We start from the raw sequence: 16,945 nt of genomic DNA, 5'->3' as shown, positions 1-16,945 counted from the left end.
GTTAAGGGTTTTCGGACGGGTCTCTAAAATTGCACCTTCTTCAGTGAGATGGACACCCGGTTAAAGATCTCACTGTATCTGCTGAAAAATGTTATATGTGGAAATGTTTTATATAAGTGAAGGCAATGTTATTAAAAGTGCTTTTATAATGTTTTGATAAAGAAACCAGTAACGTTCAAGTGATGTGCCTCCCATAAAGGGAAGAAAAAGTTGTTAAAAAAATTCTTCTATGTGATGCATCTAAAAATTGCTTTGTTTTTGCTCTGTTCCAGCCCGCGGACGTGCTGTGTTTTACCAAGGGGGTATGTGGCACCCCTGAGGGTTCGGTCGCCACAGAGGTACTGCATCTCACCCATAGGTGTGGTACCTCACTCTCAGGGAAGGAAAAAGTACTGCCCGGGACCCTAACACCCACACTACACTACTCCAGACCAGCTGGAGGGGCAAGATGCGTCGCGCTTCCTGCTGAGCCCTGTCCCTGGCTGAAGTGGGGGGAACCAAAGTAGTGGGTGTGGGTGGAGGAAGAAGATCAGGGGAGCACTTGTTAGGAGTAGTATAAAGATGGAAGCCATCTTGGGAGTGTGAGCAGTCTGAGAGGAGAAGTAGAGGGAGCAAGAGCTCTGCTCAGGAGGAGGGCCTAGAGAGAGGCCCAGGACAGACTGCGGAAAGAAGAGGGGCAGAAGAAAGGCTCCAGGAATGTGGAAGGGACCCCAGGGGTACGGGTAGTGCTGGAGGCCACCCGTACGCCCGAATCTACCAGTAGGTGGAGGGGTCAGGTCGCACAGAGGGGACCGGTCCCTAAACTAGCAGAGTTCTTTAAGCCTCAACTAGGAAACCAGAGACTGCAGTATTTCAGGTACTGCAGTCACAATCCACATCTGTCTCACCAAGAAGGTAGCCATAGAGGACCCAGGGAACAGAGAAGACGTCTCCCGACAAGGTCCGCAGTCACTGGATTGGGACACTAGGTGTGAGGTGCAGGGAGACGGCCAGAAGGAACTTACAGAAGGGGGTCCCGCTATGTACTCCAGAGGTACCTAGGGGTTGGCTGAACCCCTCCCTGAGCAAGCACAGGACGACGTGGGAAGTTACCCTGGCCCTGGTAACTTGGACTCTGAAAATCGTGAGTAAAACCCTGAAGACTGCACCCCACTGTCTCTGTCAGTTATTGCTGCTGCGCCATCACTCCCTGCACTACACTGCGCCACGAGTGCTACTACCATAACAGCAACATGTACACTGCCCTGGAGCTAAGCTCTACCTGTGGAGAGCTGAACCAACTCTGCTGCATTAACAACTGCTCCAGAGGACCTGCTCTGCAGCGACGGCTCCCTTTAGCCGCATACCACAGGTGGCGTCAGGAACTGTATATAAAACTATAAATCCCCTGTAAATATAACCCATTTTAATGACCGCCACTGTGACATCTCCCCTAGCAACGACCGGCCCGGCACCGAGTACCCCACGGCCCAGGGAGCGCGTCATTTTCCTTTTCAATAATAATGTAGGGCTATGTTCACACAAGTTTTTCAAGCGGAGACCATTTCAAAAACTGCTCGTTTTTTGGGGAGTGATTAAGAAGAGTTTTTATGAAGTATTTCCTGAAAAGTGGTTTGTAAGAATTTCATGAACAGCATAGAAATTAATAAGAAGAGTTTAAGAGTTTTGAAGCAGTTTTTGAAGAGGATTTTAAACTCTGTTTGAACATTGCTGAAAAGTTCTCACCATCTGTTATCTGGACTTCCACTTCTTTTCCATACACTTTACCGAATATTGAATCGATCTTTGTGAGGCAGCAGTACGTTCCTTTATCTTCTTTTGTGGCCCTGGTGATGGACAGGGACACGTTCCCCTGACTAAGGTCCCCCAATAGCTGATATCGATCAGATTTCCACCAGGTGACTGTTTGGTCATCGGTCCCGATGATCCCATTATTACACTTTGATAATGATAATGATGAACACCTGCCTCGTCCCCAGCATATGGGGTTTTGATGAGCACAGGGTAAGGTCAAACTGCCATTCACTGATCCTGTGACAACTCCTCCTGATGTAACCTCCATTGCTGAGAAAAGAGAGATACACATTTTTTTAGCTAAATTTTTACTTAAAAGCACTAGTTTAGAGAAATCATCATAGCAATTCATCAGAATATTCCCTACGGCACCAATTCATTATTTTATTTTTTTTAAATCACCTTTAATTTTTGTCTTTTGGTACTCATTGCCCCTTTTTTTGCTCCAATTTTTTCAAAATTGCGCACACGGTTCTTAAACTCATCACAAAATAGAAAATTCTCTTACTTTTTGTCTTTAACTGGTTGTGTGACTTTTTAGATAAAAAAAAACAATTTTTGCATGTTCTTCTAAAATGGTGCAACATTTTGCTCAAAACATTAAATCACTCCAAGGGGGATTGGAGTAGATTTGCACCAAAATTTTGTGACTTTTTTCTTAAAAAGTTGCAATTGATGAATCAAACGAAAAGATCAGGAAGCTTCATACCCTGCCCGCAATGGTGAACATAAAAAGAAAAAAAAAGAAGTGAATGCAGGATAGACAAATCGCCGGTGCAGCTGCTTCGGGGCCCAGAGGTTGAGGGGGGCCCGCCGGTACCAGCGACTATTTCAGCTGGATGTACGTCCTTGGACGCAATTTCAGCTGAAATGTATTGCGGTGCAGAAACCCGCTGCAATACATGCCACCAGCCAATCAGATACTGGCAGCCGACATTGGCGTGCCTTTGACTGAGGGCACATGGCAGTGACGCCGAAGTCAGCTGCCAAATCCTGCTACGGCGGTAGGAGAGGATGCTGCGTGGCATGGGAGCATGGGGGAAGGTGAGTAGTATTGTTTTTTTAAATGTATTGGAGAACAGAACAGGGCACAGTATACCAAGAAGGGGACCAGGATGGGGGGACATTATACCAGGAAGATGATGAGGATGAGGGACATTATACCAGGAAGTTGACGAGGATGGGGGACATTATACCAGGAAGGGGATGAGGATGGGGGTTATTATACCAGGAAAGGGACGAGGATGGGGGACATTATACCAGGAAGGGGACCAGGATGGGGGACCTTATACCAGAAAATATAGTAAATTATCTTTATATAAAAATTTATTTCTGTTGTCCGTTCTTTTTGTATGGCCAAGCGACCAGACCAATCTGCACCAAATTTGGCACAAAGGTAAATCATGCGCTATGCTAAGTTTTAGACTTTCATGACATGTTGGCAAAAAAATCTAACTACAAAAGCATAATAATAAAATCTCTTTGGAACACCAAAGGGGTTGCTCAGTGTAAAATAAAACAATCCAGTAAAAGGTCCCCTTAAATTAATGCTACATTGCGATGCATATTAAAGGAGACTCCGCAATCTCTGCTCAGCAAGGGTGTTGTCAATCAACAAAATTGTCACATTGTGAACATGGCATAAAGGAAAATGCAAGGTGTTATGCTTCTTAAATACCCACGATTAGGCTATAGTAGCGCTTTGGACACAGCGTATTTTCACTGCATCCAAAGCGCTGCATCCGATCACCCAGGTAACTCCGCATGTGTTCATATACGGAGTTACTGCAGCCTATACATTCTTTTGGGGAAATTTCTGTTGTGAAGACTAGCATCTCCGCAACAGAAATTGACATGCTGCGGCTCGTAAAGCTGCGCCATATGTAAGTGTAAATAGAAGCACAGTGGGCATGGGATTCCTATAAATCCCATCCACTATGCTTCTAATGTAGAATGCAGCAGTTTGGACGCAGCACAGATGAGCTGCGTCCAAACTACTGCTATTACGGATCGTGGGCAATTACCTTAAGAGTTAAACCGGTTTCACAAGTCTGGATATTTCCAGTATCGGAAAAACTCGTATCGGAGATATCCATGTCCGTGTACACCTGTGTGTCACACATGTGACACGTGTGCCACCCGTGTGCTGCATCAGGAGCACACGTACCGGCGTTTGGGAATCAGTGGTACAGTTAGCACTGTTCCCAAGCACTGGGTGCCGAACGCTACCCTCATCATAGTCCCCTGCTGGCGCCAGTAGGGGTTAATGATGAGAGTTGTAGTCAGCTCCCGGTGTCTCCACCTTTAAAAGTAAGAATAAAATAAAAAATCATTATACTCACCTGTCCTAAGTGTTCCCCACTGTAATCCAATGACTCCTGCAGCAAGTGGTCCCTTTGCTGCGCTGAGCTCAGTGAGTGACAGGACACCGGTCGCTGAGCGTAGCTTTGGGGCCTGCTTGCTGCAGGAGTCATTCTCCCCAGCTCCTCTGCTGAGTGGTCGTATGAATTACAGTGGGGGACACTCAGGACAGGTGAGTATAAGATTTTTTTATTTTATTCTTATTTTTACAGTTTGACACTGCGGGAGCAGACTAACTATCCCAACATTGTCCCTTGCTCATGCTGATCACAGAGCGAGCTAGGGACAATGATGAGGCCAGTGTTCAGCACCCGGTGCTTGGGAACAGCGCTAACTGTACCTCTGATTCTGAGGAGCCGGTACTTGTCACACTGATGACACACGGATGTCACTCGTGTGTGTTCAGCATGAGACATTTTGCGTACTGTGCAGCATGTAAAAAACAGACATGTCAGTGTGTGGAGCACACGGGCACAAGGTCCGTGGAAGCACACTGACATGTGCACAGACCCATAGATTTTAATGGGTCTGCGTGTGTCAGTGTCTCCAGTACGTGTGGAAACTGTCACCTCATGTACCTGACACACTGACATGTGAAAGAGCCCTTAGTATGTGGTTTTTTTTTACTTTATGGAGAATTTAAATAATCAACCGCTTTAAACTGTTAAAGCAACAGGTGTTAAAAAGAGCAGGCACAGAAATAAGGAAATGATTTAAAGTGCTCCATTGTCTAGAGAAACATAAAACTATTGGGGGGGGGGGGAGGGTGGCCCGAAGCTGCTGCTGAATGAAAGCACGCTCCTGAGCACCTGCTCCTAGTATCCTGGAAAATCAACTCTAAAGTAACTCAAGAAGGTTTTTCTGCCTCCAACTGGTGTTTGAACCTATACTGGACCTCCTGGACTATTCCACATTTCTTTTAGATTAGAAATATATCTGGAAACAGGAAAAAAGAAGTCAGTTCCAGCATCAGGCAATCATCCCAGGCAAAAGTGCTTGCAGTCTGCCTGCTCTCCCAAAGCATTGTTGAAAGCTCAGTAAAAAATCAATTTACCTGTGGAAAAAGATTCAAAATTTGAATCACGTCTGGACCCAAAGGCGGTCATTAAAAGAACCTCTGCAATGAAGAAAGAAGACATCCTTCGTGGTGAAAATGAAGACCCTGCAAGACAAAGCAAGATTTCTCAACCATAGAGGAAGCTCAGACATTCCAGCACTCACCTTGATCACGGAGCAGGGGCGGACATACCACCAGTGCAGCTGCACCGAGACCCGGAGGTGGAGGGGACCCTTGCAGGGCAGCTAATACTGAGGGCAATCTGGCCTGTTTCTTCGAACCCGAGGCTACGGGAAGCCTATGACCAGATTCCCCTCATCATACTCGGAGGGTAGGAGAGATCACTTCAGCTCCACGGCCTACAGGAGAAAGTGGCAGTGAAGCAAAGCTGCAGGGATCCATCCTCTGCTTCCTGCCCAGCGCTTTCACCTTGACACAGGCGCATGCGGTTTGATGATGTCAGCATGCAGCGCGAGCATATGTCAGAGAGAAAGTTGCTGGCAACGACGATGCTGTGGGGAACCAGACTGAGAGGTGAGTGTTTTTTTTTCTTTTAACCAATACACGGGGCAGGACTAGGAGAGGACACTGAGGGGTGGTGGAGAGGACACTGAGAAGTGGTGGCGGAGAACAATGATGGGGTGGGGGGAGGACATTGAGGTGTGGTGGGGGAGAACAATGATGGGGTGGGGAAGAGGACACTGAGGTGTGATGGAGGAGAACAATGATGGGGTGATGGGGGAGAGGGCTCTGAGGTGTGGTGGGGAGAACAATGATGGGGGTGATGGAGAGGACACTGAGGTGTGGTGAGGGAGAGAATTGAATAGTTTATATTTATTGGGCGGCAGAGAATTATAGTTAATGGGGGGCACAGTGCTCCTTATCACTTTATATTTTGATTGGTGTGTGGCTAATAGTATATTAATGGTGGGGTACATATCTGTATTCAGGGGCGCAGTGTGGGGGAGACACATGTATGTACACAATATACATGTCCTTGTTATTTTCAGGGCTGCGGTGATCAGTGTGACAAGACGAGTCGTGGCTGGGAGATGTCGACACGAAGGTCTGACCAGATGGAGAAGAAACAGCAGAAAACGGCTCTAATCAGACAAGACGTCAGCGGTAAATTCCTCGATGTAAATATTATTCTGTCTCTGCACTGTGGCTTGGAGTGATAATGTTATCTGTAAAATCCCTTAAGCCACATTCTCACATTTGTGTGAAATGTCCTGTGAGCTGCCAGATTTTTTTAATTGGACGGCACACTGTCTCATAGAGTTTTATAGGTCCATTCACACATCTGTGAATATCACGGATCTGAGAAAGAGATCCTTGAGGGTCAGAAAATGTCCTGTTCTGATCCGAATTTGAGGATCAGAATAGGACATGCTGAATGAGTCTGTAAGAGTGGAAGCACACCGACACTGCACACGGATACAGGAATGTAGCCTTATTATGTATAGCACAGTCCCTTAGTATATAGTGTACTCACTTATTATGTATAGCGCCATCCTTACTTAAATAGTTTCCTCTTTTATTATGTATAACACCATCCCTTATTACGTACCATCCTCTCTAATTATATATGGTGCAGTCCTTTATTATATACAGTAGCTTCCTCTGCTGTTATGTACAGTGCTGTCCCTTACATAGTGTAGTTGATGTGCCCCCTGGGACCGTGGGGTACTCGGTAGCTGGGCCGGTCCTTTTCTCTTGGGGTAGTCACGATGGCAATGACCCGGTCCGTGACCCAGGGCGGTCAAATAATTAAAGAAAAAGCGAAATAAAGTTTTTGGGATAATGTTCGTGACTCCACCCGTGGTATGCGGCTATATGGGGCCGCCGCTGCGGTGCAGGTCCACTGGAGCTGATGGTGACGCAGCAGAGTTGGTTCAGCTCTCCACGGACAGAGCTAAGCTCCAGGGCAGTATATGGTAATTTGAAAAGGTAGATGTTACTGGCAGGGACAGTGTGGTGCCAGGGCTGGTGACACAGTAATTAATCAAGGACACAGTGGGGTGCAGTCTTCAGGCTTTACTTACAGTTGTTAAGCTGCTCCAAGTTACAATGGCCAGGTTATAACCGACAACTTCGTCCTGTGTCCTCCGGGGAAGTGATCCAGCCAACTCTCAGGTATCTTGGAAGCACTTGAGCGGGACCCCTTTCTGTGTACCTCTCCAGGTCGTCTCTCTGCGCTGGCTCTCGCCCTCCTGCCCTGCGTCTCACACGCAGTGTCCCAAGTCAGTGACCACAGGCCTTGTAGGGCGACGTCCTCTGAGTCCCCTCGGTCCTCTATGGCCACTTTTTAGGCGATTAAGTGGGGAGTGTGGCTACAGCACCTGAAATGCTGCAACCTCCGATTTGCTAGCTGAGACTTAAAGTACTCCACTAGGCTGGGGCCGGTCCCCTACTGCGGCCTGATCCCTCCACGTCAGTGTGAATTAGGGCGCATGGGTGGCAACCTGCACTCACCGTGCCCCTGGGATCCCTTTTGTCTCCATGGAGCCCTCCTCACTGCTCATGTCTTTCTCTCCTCACTTTCCTCCTCCTGGGCCTCTCTCACTCGGCCCCACTCCTCTGCTCTCCTGAGCAGGACCGAACTGAACTGCTCCTAAGCAGAACTCCCCTCAGAACTCCTTCTAGATCTTTCTACCCTTCTTTTTATATGCTTCTCTCAGTGCTCCCCTGAACTTCTTCCTCCACCCACACCCACTACATGGTTCCCTTTCTCTTTGTTCCCCCCTTCCAGCCAGGGACAGGGGTCAGCAGTGAACAAGTGCATCTTGCCCCTCCTGCTGGTCTGGAGTGGTGTAGTGTTGGGTGTAGGTGTGTGGGTCCCGGGTAGTGCTCCCTCCTTACCTGAGAGTGGGGCACCACACCTCTGTCTGAGATGCAGTAGCTCTGTGGTAACTGGACCCGCAGGGGCGCCACATATTCTTGTTATTTTTGTCAGTCACAGCGCCCTCTTTTATTACATAATCCTCTCTTGTTAGATATAAAATGACTGCTGATGGAGCAGCCGGTGACCAGAAGATCAGTCCATCAGCTCCTCCATCAGAAAAGAAGCTTTCCCATGCTCCATCAGCCGTCATTGCATTATATACTGTATCTAACAAGAGAGGACGTTATGCAATAAAGACAGGGCTCTTTATATAATCCGATATGTAAGGGACGGTGCTTTATATAACAAGAGAGGGCACTGTGTAATAAGGGACGGTATTATATTTAATAAAGGAGACTATGTAAGATAATTATATACATACTATTATGTGGCTATATATATATAAATCTGTAGCTTTGTCGCCATAAAAAGTGGGGGGCCCAGACACAGTTCTTGAACAGGTGCCCCAAGCTGTCAGTGTCCGCCCCTGTCACGGAGACAGCAGCGACGCAAGCAACAACCACTGCACTAGAGGTAAGGAGTCCCCCCTCGTGCTGAAGGAGTCCCTGCTCTCTGGGGAACATGAGACAGACTGTGCTTCATATGCCCAAGTGACAGTGGGGGTGGGGGAGATCACTTCTCTGCTGCCAAACCTCTGTCACATACACAGAGAAGCAGCGAGACCTCTATTGCCAGCACTGAGCTCCGTGCAGGGAACGGACACCCAGACATTGGGAATATGGATAAGTCCTCTGATGAGGGGAAGTAAGATTAATAAATACATTTTATAAATAAAGGTATTACTCCAGCAATACAGAGTACGTCTAACAGGGAATCAGCTGTGGAATACAAAAAGACTTCCTCCACTAATTTGGGAGGCAAAGATGCAGACTCAAGTATTGGTGATCAGCATGTGAGAGCCATCACTAACTCATATGGAATAAAGTAATAAATCACTGCACTTCCTATACGTGGTGCTCGAGCAGGGTCCAACACCAGTAGGTATCTACTATATAATCTGCTTATCCCATCTGTCTGTCCGTCCAGGAAATCCCGCGTCGCTGATTGGCCGCCCCGCGTCGCTGATTGGTCTGGCCGCGGCCAATCAGCGACACGAGATTTCAGAACAAGATTGCGGCCGTTAGCGGCTCATCTGCCGCACGGAGGTCAGCGACCAATCAGCGATATTGGCGCAAAATTTAAAACACCGCCACCAATCAGCAACGAGCGCAGTCCGGCCGCGAATTGGCGGCAGATTTGAAACACGCTTCACTGATTCGTCGCACCTGCCCGGCCGCGACCAATCAGCGATATTGGCGCGAAATTTAAAACACCGCTTCTCTGATTGGTCGCAGCCAGCCGTCCGCGACCAATCAGCGACTGGCACGATGGGAGATAAGCCCGCCCACAACCCGTCATTCACCGTGGTACGCAGAACAGGAGACCCCTGGCTGCAGCCGCAAATAGTCATGATGTAAGTGGAAGCAATAGCTGGCTGCAGCCGAGGGAATTACGTGCTGGCTGTGCGAGGTCATCGATGTTGTCACAAGCAGGATTGACAACATGACGTAATTACAAAATTCATTAGGGGCCCCGGGGGGATACATTGGCGGGTTAATTTAAAGTAGTGCACAACCCATTTAAACACTGCTTCGCTGATTATTCGCGCCCGGGTGGCCGCATGCATATTCTAGAATACCCGATGCGTTAGAATCGGGCCACCATCTAGTATGATGTAAAACTCGGCACGCAAGGTAAATTTTCAAAATTTTAATAGGCCAGTGAATTTACACAGCCATACAGAGCGTACTGATGAAGGTCTATATGACCGAAACGTTACTGTTCAAACACTCTTGATTCACTGGCCCATTAAAATTTTGAAAATTTACCTTGAGTGCCCAGTTTTACATCATTATAACTCATATGGAATGTCCCCTGCAAGAGAAGTCTCAATAGAAGACAACCTCAATACAGGAATGTCATAATTCAGAAGCAAGGGAAAGTAAATTGAGGGGGAGTCAGGAAATAATAAAGGAACCACAGCCTTTATGACAAATCAGAGGATGAGTTAGAGGACTATTCACTGAACATCAGTCCACAAAAACAACATCCTAGGATGGACATTCCTAACCACCTGGATTTCTCAAGAGATAGTTCCTTCACACAAGCCTACTCTGAAGACAATCCTTTAAATAATCTATCTCCCTCAGAAAAATTTTTGTGTAACCTAATCACCTCATCTTTTAGCTCACTAGAAAATAATTTCAATAGAAGGTTTGACACATTGCAAATTTCCCTCCAAGAAGTTAAAGCAAAGGTTCTTGAAACCGAAGACAAGGTTGAAAATGTATCTTCTAGACAAGGCATTATGGAGGAAAATCAAAATGTTCTCAAAGTGGAAATCCAGTTTCTGAAAACCACGATTGCCAACCTCGAAGAAAGAAATAGACAGAACTATTTAAAAATATGTGGGATCCCCAAGACTGTGCATCAACATAATCTTATTCATCACCTAAAACAGATCCTGAGAATAGCCCTACTGACATAAACAGAACTCGATATCATGGAGCTCACAGGCTGCAGAAACTGAACTTCATCCCTGAAGAAGCCCAGGGTTGACATCTTCAGATTTCATTTTTTCCACATTAAAGAGCTATTTATGGATTATCTAAGGCAAAACAAAACCTTTCCAGCACCCTACGACAAAATGAAAGTATTTGTGGATTTTTCAAAAGATATCCTTATAGAGAGGAAAAGCTTCTCTACGATTTCTTCAGCTCTATGTGCCAACAATATCATTTATAAATGGGGCTTCCCTACAAAATTGATAATATTTCATAATGGCAAAACTATGGTTATCCAAAATCCGGAAGAAGGACAAATATTTTTGGAGATCATGAAAACCATTCAAAAAGCACCAAAGCACTTACAGGAAAAGGAGATTATGCCTGACTCTAGAGACCTACTAGGTTCCAAAACCTCTTTTTTTCTTTATTCCTTCTGATAACAAAATGCCTAACTTTTCATTTCAGGATACAATTGCAGAACTTCTGTTGAACTCTTTAGCCCTTTTTTTTCCAAGATTTTTTTTCTGAATTTTTCAAATTTTGGATGCAGACTTCACCACCATATCTCTGAGAAGCATCAGATGACATGTTTTCTTAATTACTGTACTGTTGTCCGAATATTATTTTTACAAATTATAGATGTTTGCACTTTTAACTGTATTATTATATTCTAGAATGCTTTTTGAACATATTGATAACATTCACTGTTATCTGGCCCTACTGTATACTCTGCTGCAAATTTACAAATCACAGTCAAATTTCTTTCTTTCGATGTCAAAGGACATAACAGACCTTTGAAGAGGCACTTGGCCTGAAAAGAAGGAAACTCTTCCAAATCAGACATTAATGGGTTACAAGAATCCACATTCTGTATAAGTAACCCACCTAAATATCAACATAAAAAATGTCCCTATATCTTTTATGCCTCCTCTGCTAAGAAAAAAAGCAGAAGTCATAACTTCATTAAGGACACGGTTTTATTTAAATTTATTACAGAAATATCGGACAAGAATTGTAGGTATCACATTCTTGAATGTAAAATTATCAATAAAGACTTTACGCTAATGAACGTTTATGCGCAGGATAGAGGCAAAATTTCTTTAAAAAAAAAAAGAATGAAAAAGATTGAAAAAAAAGTGAGATCTCATACTATTTGATGACTTTAACATCATACCAGATCAGAACTTCCACACCACTTCCACCTCAAGACAAAAAAAAAATTCTCTCAAAAATTTGTTGATAAAACAAGATCTTTATGATGTTTTCAGATGCCTCAACTCCTCGTCAAAATAATTTACATGCTATTCTGATAGACATCAAACATTTACTAGAATTGATTTTGTCCTAACCCCAATTTATATGTCTCAAAAATGTTCTCAATTGGTAGCAAATCTTGGTCTGATCATGCCCCGATCCTATTCTCAATTAAATCACTAGATAACCCCAACAACTCCAAATTGTAGAGCTGTAATTCTTTTTTATTGGAATGCTTATTAGGGAAAAATTGAAGATACCACAAAACATTATTTTAAGTAAAACTCTTCACAAGAACTATCTCCTTTCACAATTTAGAGTGCACATAAGACCTGAACCGAATTTTGGATGACAATTTGACCGAACCCGAACATCCACGTGTCCGCACATCTCTACTCGGGTCTTATTTTTCCCATTGTTTTGTTATTCATGACTCCATAATCTTCCCTCTTTATTCTAAAGCTGTCTATATATAAATGATTACTGTCGGCCACATTGCTCAGCTAATATTCTTCTCTCTCAGTTTTCTCATACACATGGACACTTATTATAGTACGTCACATGGTGGGTACACTGTATGTGCTGGGTTTAGAATCTGAGCCAGCACAACACGAGGCAGGGAGCAACTATGGTGGTTTTTTTTTTTATTTAAACTTTTCATTTGCTTCTTATATGTGTGAGTGAAATCCACTCTCTTCTATGCCTTTTGAACTCCGAATATTTAGATATGTTTATGAGAAATCAGACAGCACAGCCTAAGCATGGTGTACCAAGCAGGATTTCTGGTTTACTAATGGACAGGAGCTCAACTGTTCAGACACCTACCCATAGGAAACTATATAGATGAAATGCCAAGCTCATAAAGGGGGAACCATGCTCCTGTTTGTACAAAGCACAATAAACTACAGCAAAACCAAAGAAATAAGCCAGAGTAAGTTAGCATTACTGCTATACAGTATATAATACTTATAAAATGAAAGTACTTTGCTCACAAATTGGTCAATTCATGAGAGCCCACCAACCACCACAAAGCAACCTTTATTTGATGGGACCCTATAACTAATATTCTATCTATCTATCTATCATCTATCTATCTATCTATCTATCTATCTATTATCTATCTATCTATCTATCTATCTATCTCTCTATCTATCTGTCTATTTATAAACTCACCTGAAAAGCTGAGAAAAAGAATAAATATGTTGAGAATATTCAGACAGGACATGTTGCGTGTGCCCAGTGCCAGTGCTGTATCGAGTTCCCAGACAAAGTAAGATAAGATGAGCAGATAAGAAAGGGAAGCAACAACCACAGCACAAACATTGGTTCTCTATTGCACACAATCTCATTTTTTATATCCAAAGATGGGCATCTGAATCTAAAAAACAAAAATATATACTCCAATCTAAAGTCACACATACAGTTGTGCTCAAAAGTTTACATACCCCGCCAGAATTTTTGCATTCTTGGCCTTGTTTCAGAGAATATGAGTGATAACAAAAAAACTTTTTCCCCACTCATGGTTATTGGTTGGGTGAAGCCATTTAGTGTCAAACTACTGAGTTTTCTCTTTTTAATTCTTAGTGACAACCAAAAACATCCAAATGACCCTGATCAATAGTTCACATACCCTTGTGGTTTTGGCCTGATAACAAACGGGTTTGAATGGCTACTAAAGGTAACATCCTCACCTGTGACCTGTTTGCTTGTAATCAGTGTGTGTGCATAAAAGCTGAGTGTAACATCCCTGGCAGCATGCTGGCATGGCTTACCGTCTCCCACCATGCAAGACCGCCAACTTACCTACCAGTCCAGTCTGTGCACTATGCTCCTCTACTTGCTGTGTGCATGTCTCTTGTCTGCTGGCTTAGGGCGGCGGTGCTGGGACTTCCTGATTCTTAAAGTTACAGTGTGCACAGTCCTAATGCGTCTCCATACCCTGGTGATTTTGGCCTGATAACATGCACAGAATTTGACACAAATGGGTGTGGATGGCTACTAAAGGTAACATCACCTGTGACCTGTTTGCTTGTAATCAGTGTGTGTGCATGAAAGCTGAGTGGGTTTCTGGGATCCAGACAGATTCTTGCATCTTTCATCCAGCCACTGATGTTTTTGGATTGTGAGTTATGGGGAATGTCAGGGTTCCGCAGAGACGACACCAGGGAGATCACACAATATCTCACCGTTGCCACCACGCTGTCAGGATTTCATCATCCACGAGCACATGGTCCTGACTACTTACTACATAGGTATCGGCAAGCGACCAGTGAGCGTATGGCGTCACACCTCCGTATTCCAATGCATGTAATATGCGCATACGCCCCCGATACGGTCACTATCAGCTTCATGATAGCCCAATTATTATTATTTGCTGCCACCACCAGCCGCATTTGAACTATAATACAGGCCTGGCCGGACGCCTGCTTTCTGGTAGCGTATGGCTTCGGGGAAAGGAGCAACTACAGAACAAAAGGAGCAGAACTGTTAAACTTTATATTTAATCCAAAAGGGAGGCAGTGTTTAAGGAAAATATACAAGATTTCACAAAAGGGGACAATTCAATACATAAGAAGTTACAACAAAATACTAACGATTAAAGCAGAAACTTACTATATGATTGCTGGGACGATTCAATATAGCTGGAGGTGAGCTCTCTTCTGATTTGACTGTTATCGAACAGCATCCGTTGCTATAATAAATATAACTCCCGCAAAGAATATGGATCAATCTTCAGTTGGTTCTTTTATGCCTAAGGGGAAATCTGCCCCCACACCCCCTGTGATGACATCATGGGGGCTGGTCACCAGTCTGCACATTTTATTTAAGATCTCTGGTTTTTGGGATAACTTATCGCTGGTTGATCCCAGAAGCCCAAAAGTGATACCATATTTTCTACTATGATTTTACCTTCATTCATTTAGAAACCACACATGGCATATTTGTGATCCGCTATTTTGTTACTTTTGCGCCACAGCCCCCTGAAGGGGCTCACGGCTACAAAAAAATAAGCATCTTGTTCATTGGCTGACCCTGCCACTAAAATTATGGGTCCTCTTATTATCAGAATTATGGAACTTGAGCTATTCCATATTTTGTATCGGTGCCGGATGTCCTGGGAACTTGTGGCTGGGAATTGTTCTGATTATTTGAGTGCGTTTGATCTTAATGAGCTGCGTCCTCTTCTCTGTGTCTGAGGAAAACACACTCACCTGCTAAATGGGTCTGTAGCACCTAAAGTGCCAGAATTTGCTTCCAAGGCCCTTCTCAGGTGTGTGGTAATTTGCATAGAGACAGAGCTCTCCGCTCTCCTCTTGTGACTAGGGGTGGATAAGGGAGGGGTGAGAGGGGCTTCAGAGGGAGAAAGTATATTTTCAATATTTCTCAATATTTCTTAGACAGCGAAAGCAAAAGAATTGTCAATGGATCTATGGGAAAAGGTAGTTTAACTGTATAACACAGGAAAGGGATACAAAAAGATATCCAAGGAATTGATAATGCCAATCAGCAGCGTTCAAATTGTGATTAACAAATGGAAAATCAGGGGCTCTGTAAAAACCAAACCACAAGGTCAGGTAGACCAATAAGTATTTCGGCCACAACTGCCAGGAAAATTGTTCAGGATGCAAAGAAAAACGCACAAATAACAGCAGCTGAAATTCAGGACTCTCTGAAAACTAGCTGTGTGGCTGTTTCAAGATGCACAATAAGGAGGCACTTGAAGAAGAATGGGCTGCATGATCGAGTTGCCAGAAGAAAGCCATTACTGCACAAATGCCACAAAGGATCTCACCTACAATACGCTAAACAGCACAGAGACAAGCCTTAAAACTTGTGGAACAAGGTAATTTGGAGTGATGAGACCAAAATTGAACTTTTTGGCCACAACCATAAACGTTACATTTGGAGAGAGGTCAACAAGGCCTATGATGAAAGGAATACCATTCCTACAGTAAGGCATGGAGGTGGATCGTTGATGTTTTGGGGATGTGTGAGCTACAAAAGCACAGGAAACTTGGTAAAAGTTGAAGGAAAGATGAATGCAGCACGTTATCAGCAAATACTGGAGGCAAATTTGCACTCATCAGCCCGGAAGCTGCTCATGGGACGTACTTGGACGTTCCAACATGACAACGATCCAAAACACAAGATCACTAAGAAGAATGGGCAGCTTTGCCATCAGAAAAAATAAAAAACCTCATCCACGACTACCACAAAAGACTTCAAGCTGTCATTTATGCTAGAGGGGGCAATACACGGTATTATGAACTGGGGTATGTGAACTTTTGATCAGGGTCATATGGATGTTTTTGGTTGTCATTAAGATTTAGAAATAGAAAACACAGTAGTTTGACAATAAATGGCTTCACCCAACCAATAACCATGAGTGGAGAAAAAGTTTTTTTGTTATCATTCATATTCTCTGAAACAAGGCCAAGAAAGCAAAAATTCTGCCTGGGTATGTAAACTTTTGAGCACAACTGTAGTATAGAGAGAGGCTATAATAAAATAAAAATGCTGACACTGGGGGTGAAAGCTTGGGGCTAGAGATGAGCGAACCCGAAATGTAAAGTTCGGGGTTCGTACCGGACACCTGGTGTCCTGTGCCGAACTCTGAAGACAGACTGATCACAGGTTGCGCTATCATTTTAGTCTCAGTACTGATGCAAAGTGACCTAACAAAATGGGGCAGCGTGACCTAACGGCCTGTTGCACAGTGCCATCACAGCCTGGAGCGATGTGCCATAACAGCCTAGTGTACAGTGCCATAACAGCTTGGTGCAGAGTGCCATAACAGCTTGGTGCAGAGTGCAATAACAGCCTGGTGTAAAGTGCCATAACAGCTGGTGTAGCGTACCATAGCAGCCTGCTGTATAGTGTCATAGCAGCCTGGTGGAAAGTGCCACAACAAGCTGGTGAAGCATGCCCTAAGAGCCTGGTCTAGTGCCATAATAGCCAGGTGTAGAGTGCCATAATAGCCTGGTGCAGCGTGCCATGGCAGCCTGTTGGAGAGTGCCATAACAGTCT

General features: G+C 44.3%; 1 protein-coding gene across 1 annotated transcript in view; it reads right to left on the bottom strand.

The window, feature by feature from the left end:
* Positions 1–16,945, bottom strand: part of LOC141164589 (uncharacterized) — a 234,843-nt gene that overhangs the window by 80,121 nt on the left and 137,777 nt on the right. Inside the window, exons 5-6 of the mRNA XM_073650000.1 lie at positions 5,210–5,317; positions 1,726–2,064 (exon numbers count right to left, since the gene is read on the bottom strand). Coding sequence (XP_073506101.1) covers positions 1,726–2,064; positions 5,210–5,317 — 447 coding nt within the window. The remainder of the gene's footprint in view (positions 1–1,725; positions 2,065–5,209; positions 5,318–16,945) is intronic.

The sequence above is a fragment of the Phyllobates terribilis genome, unplaced genomic scaffold, assembly GCF_046119375.1.
Source record: "Phyllobates terribilis strain yellow unplaced genomic scaffold, ASM4611937v1 Scaffold_10__3_contigs__length_209671492, whole genome shotgun sequence".
Taxonomy (NCBI): Eukaryota; Metazoa; Chordata; class Amphibia; order Anura; family Dendrobatidae; genus Phyllobates; species Phyllobates terribilis.
This window is presented reverse-complemented; position numbering and strand designations above follow the sequence as displayed.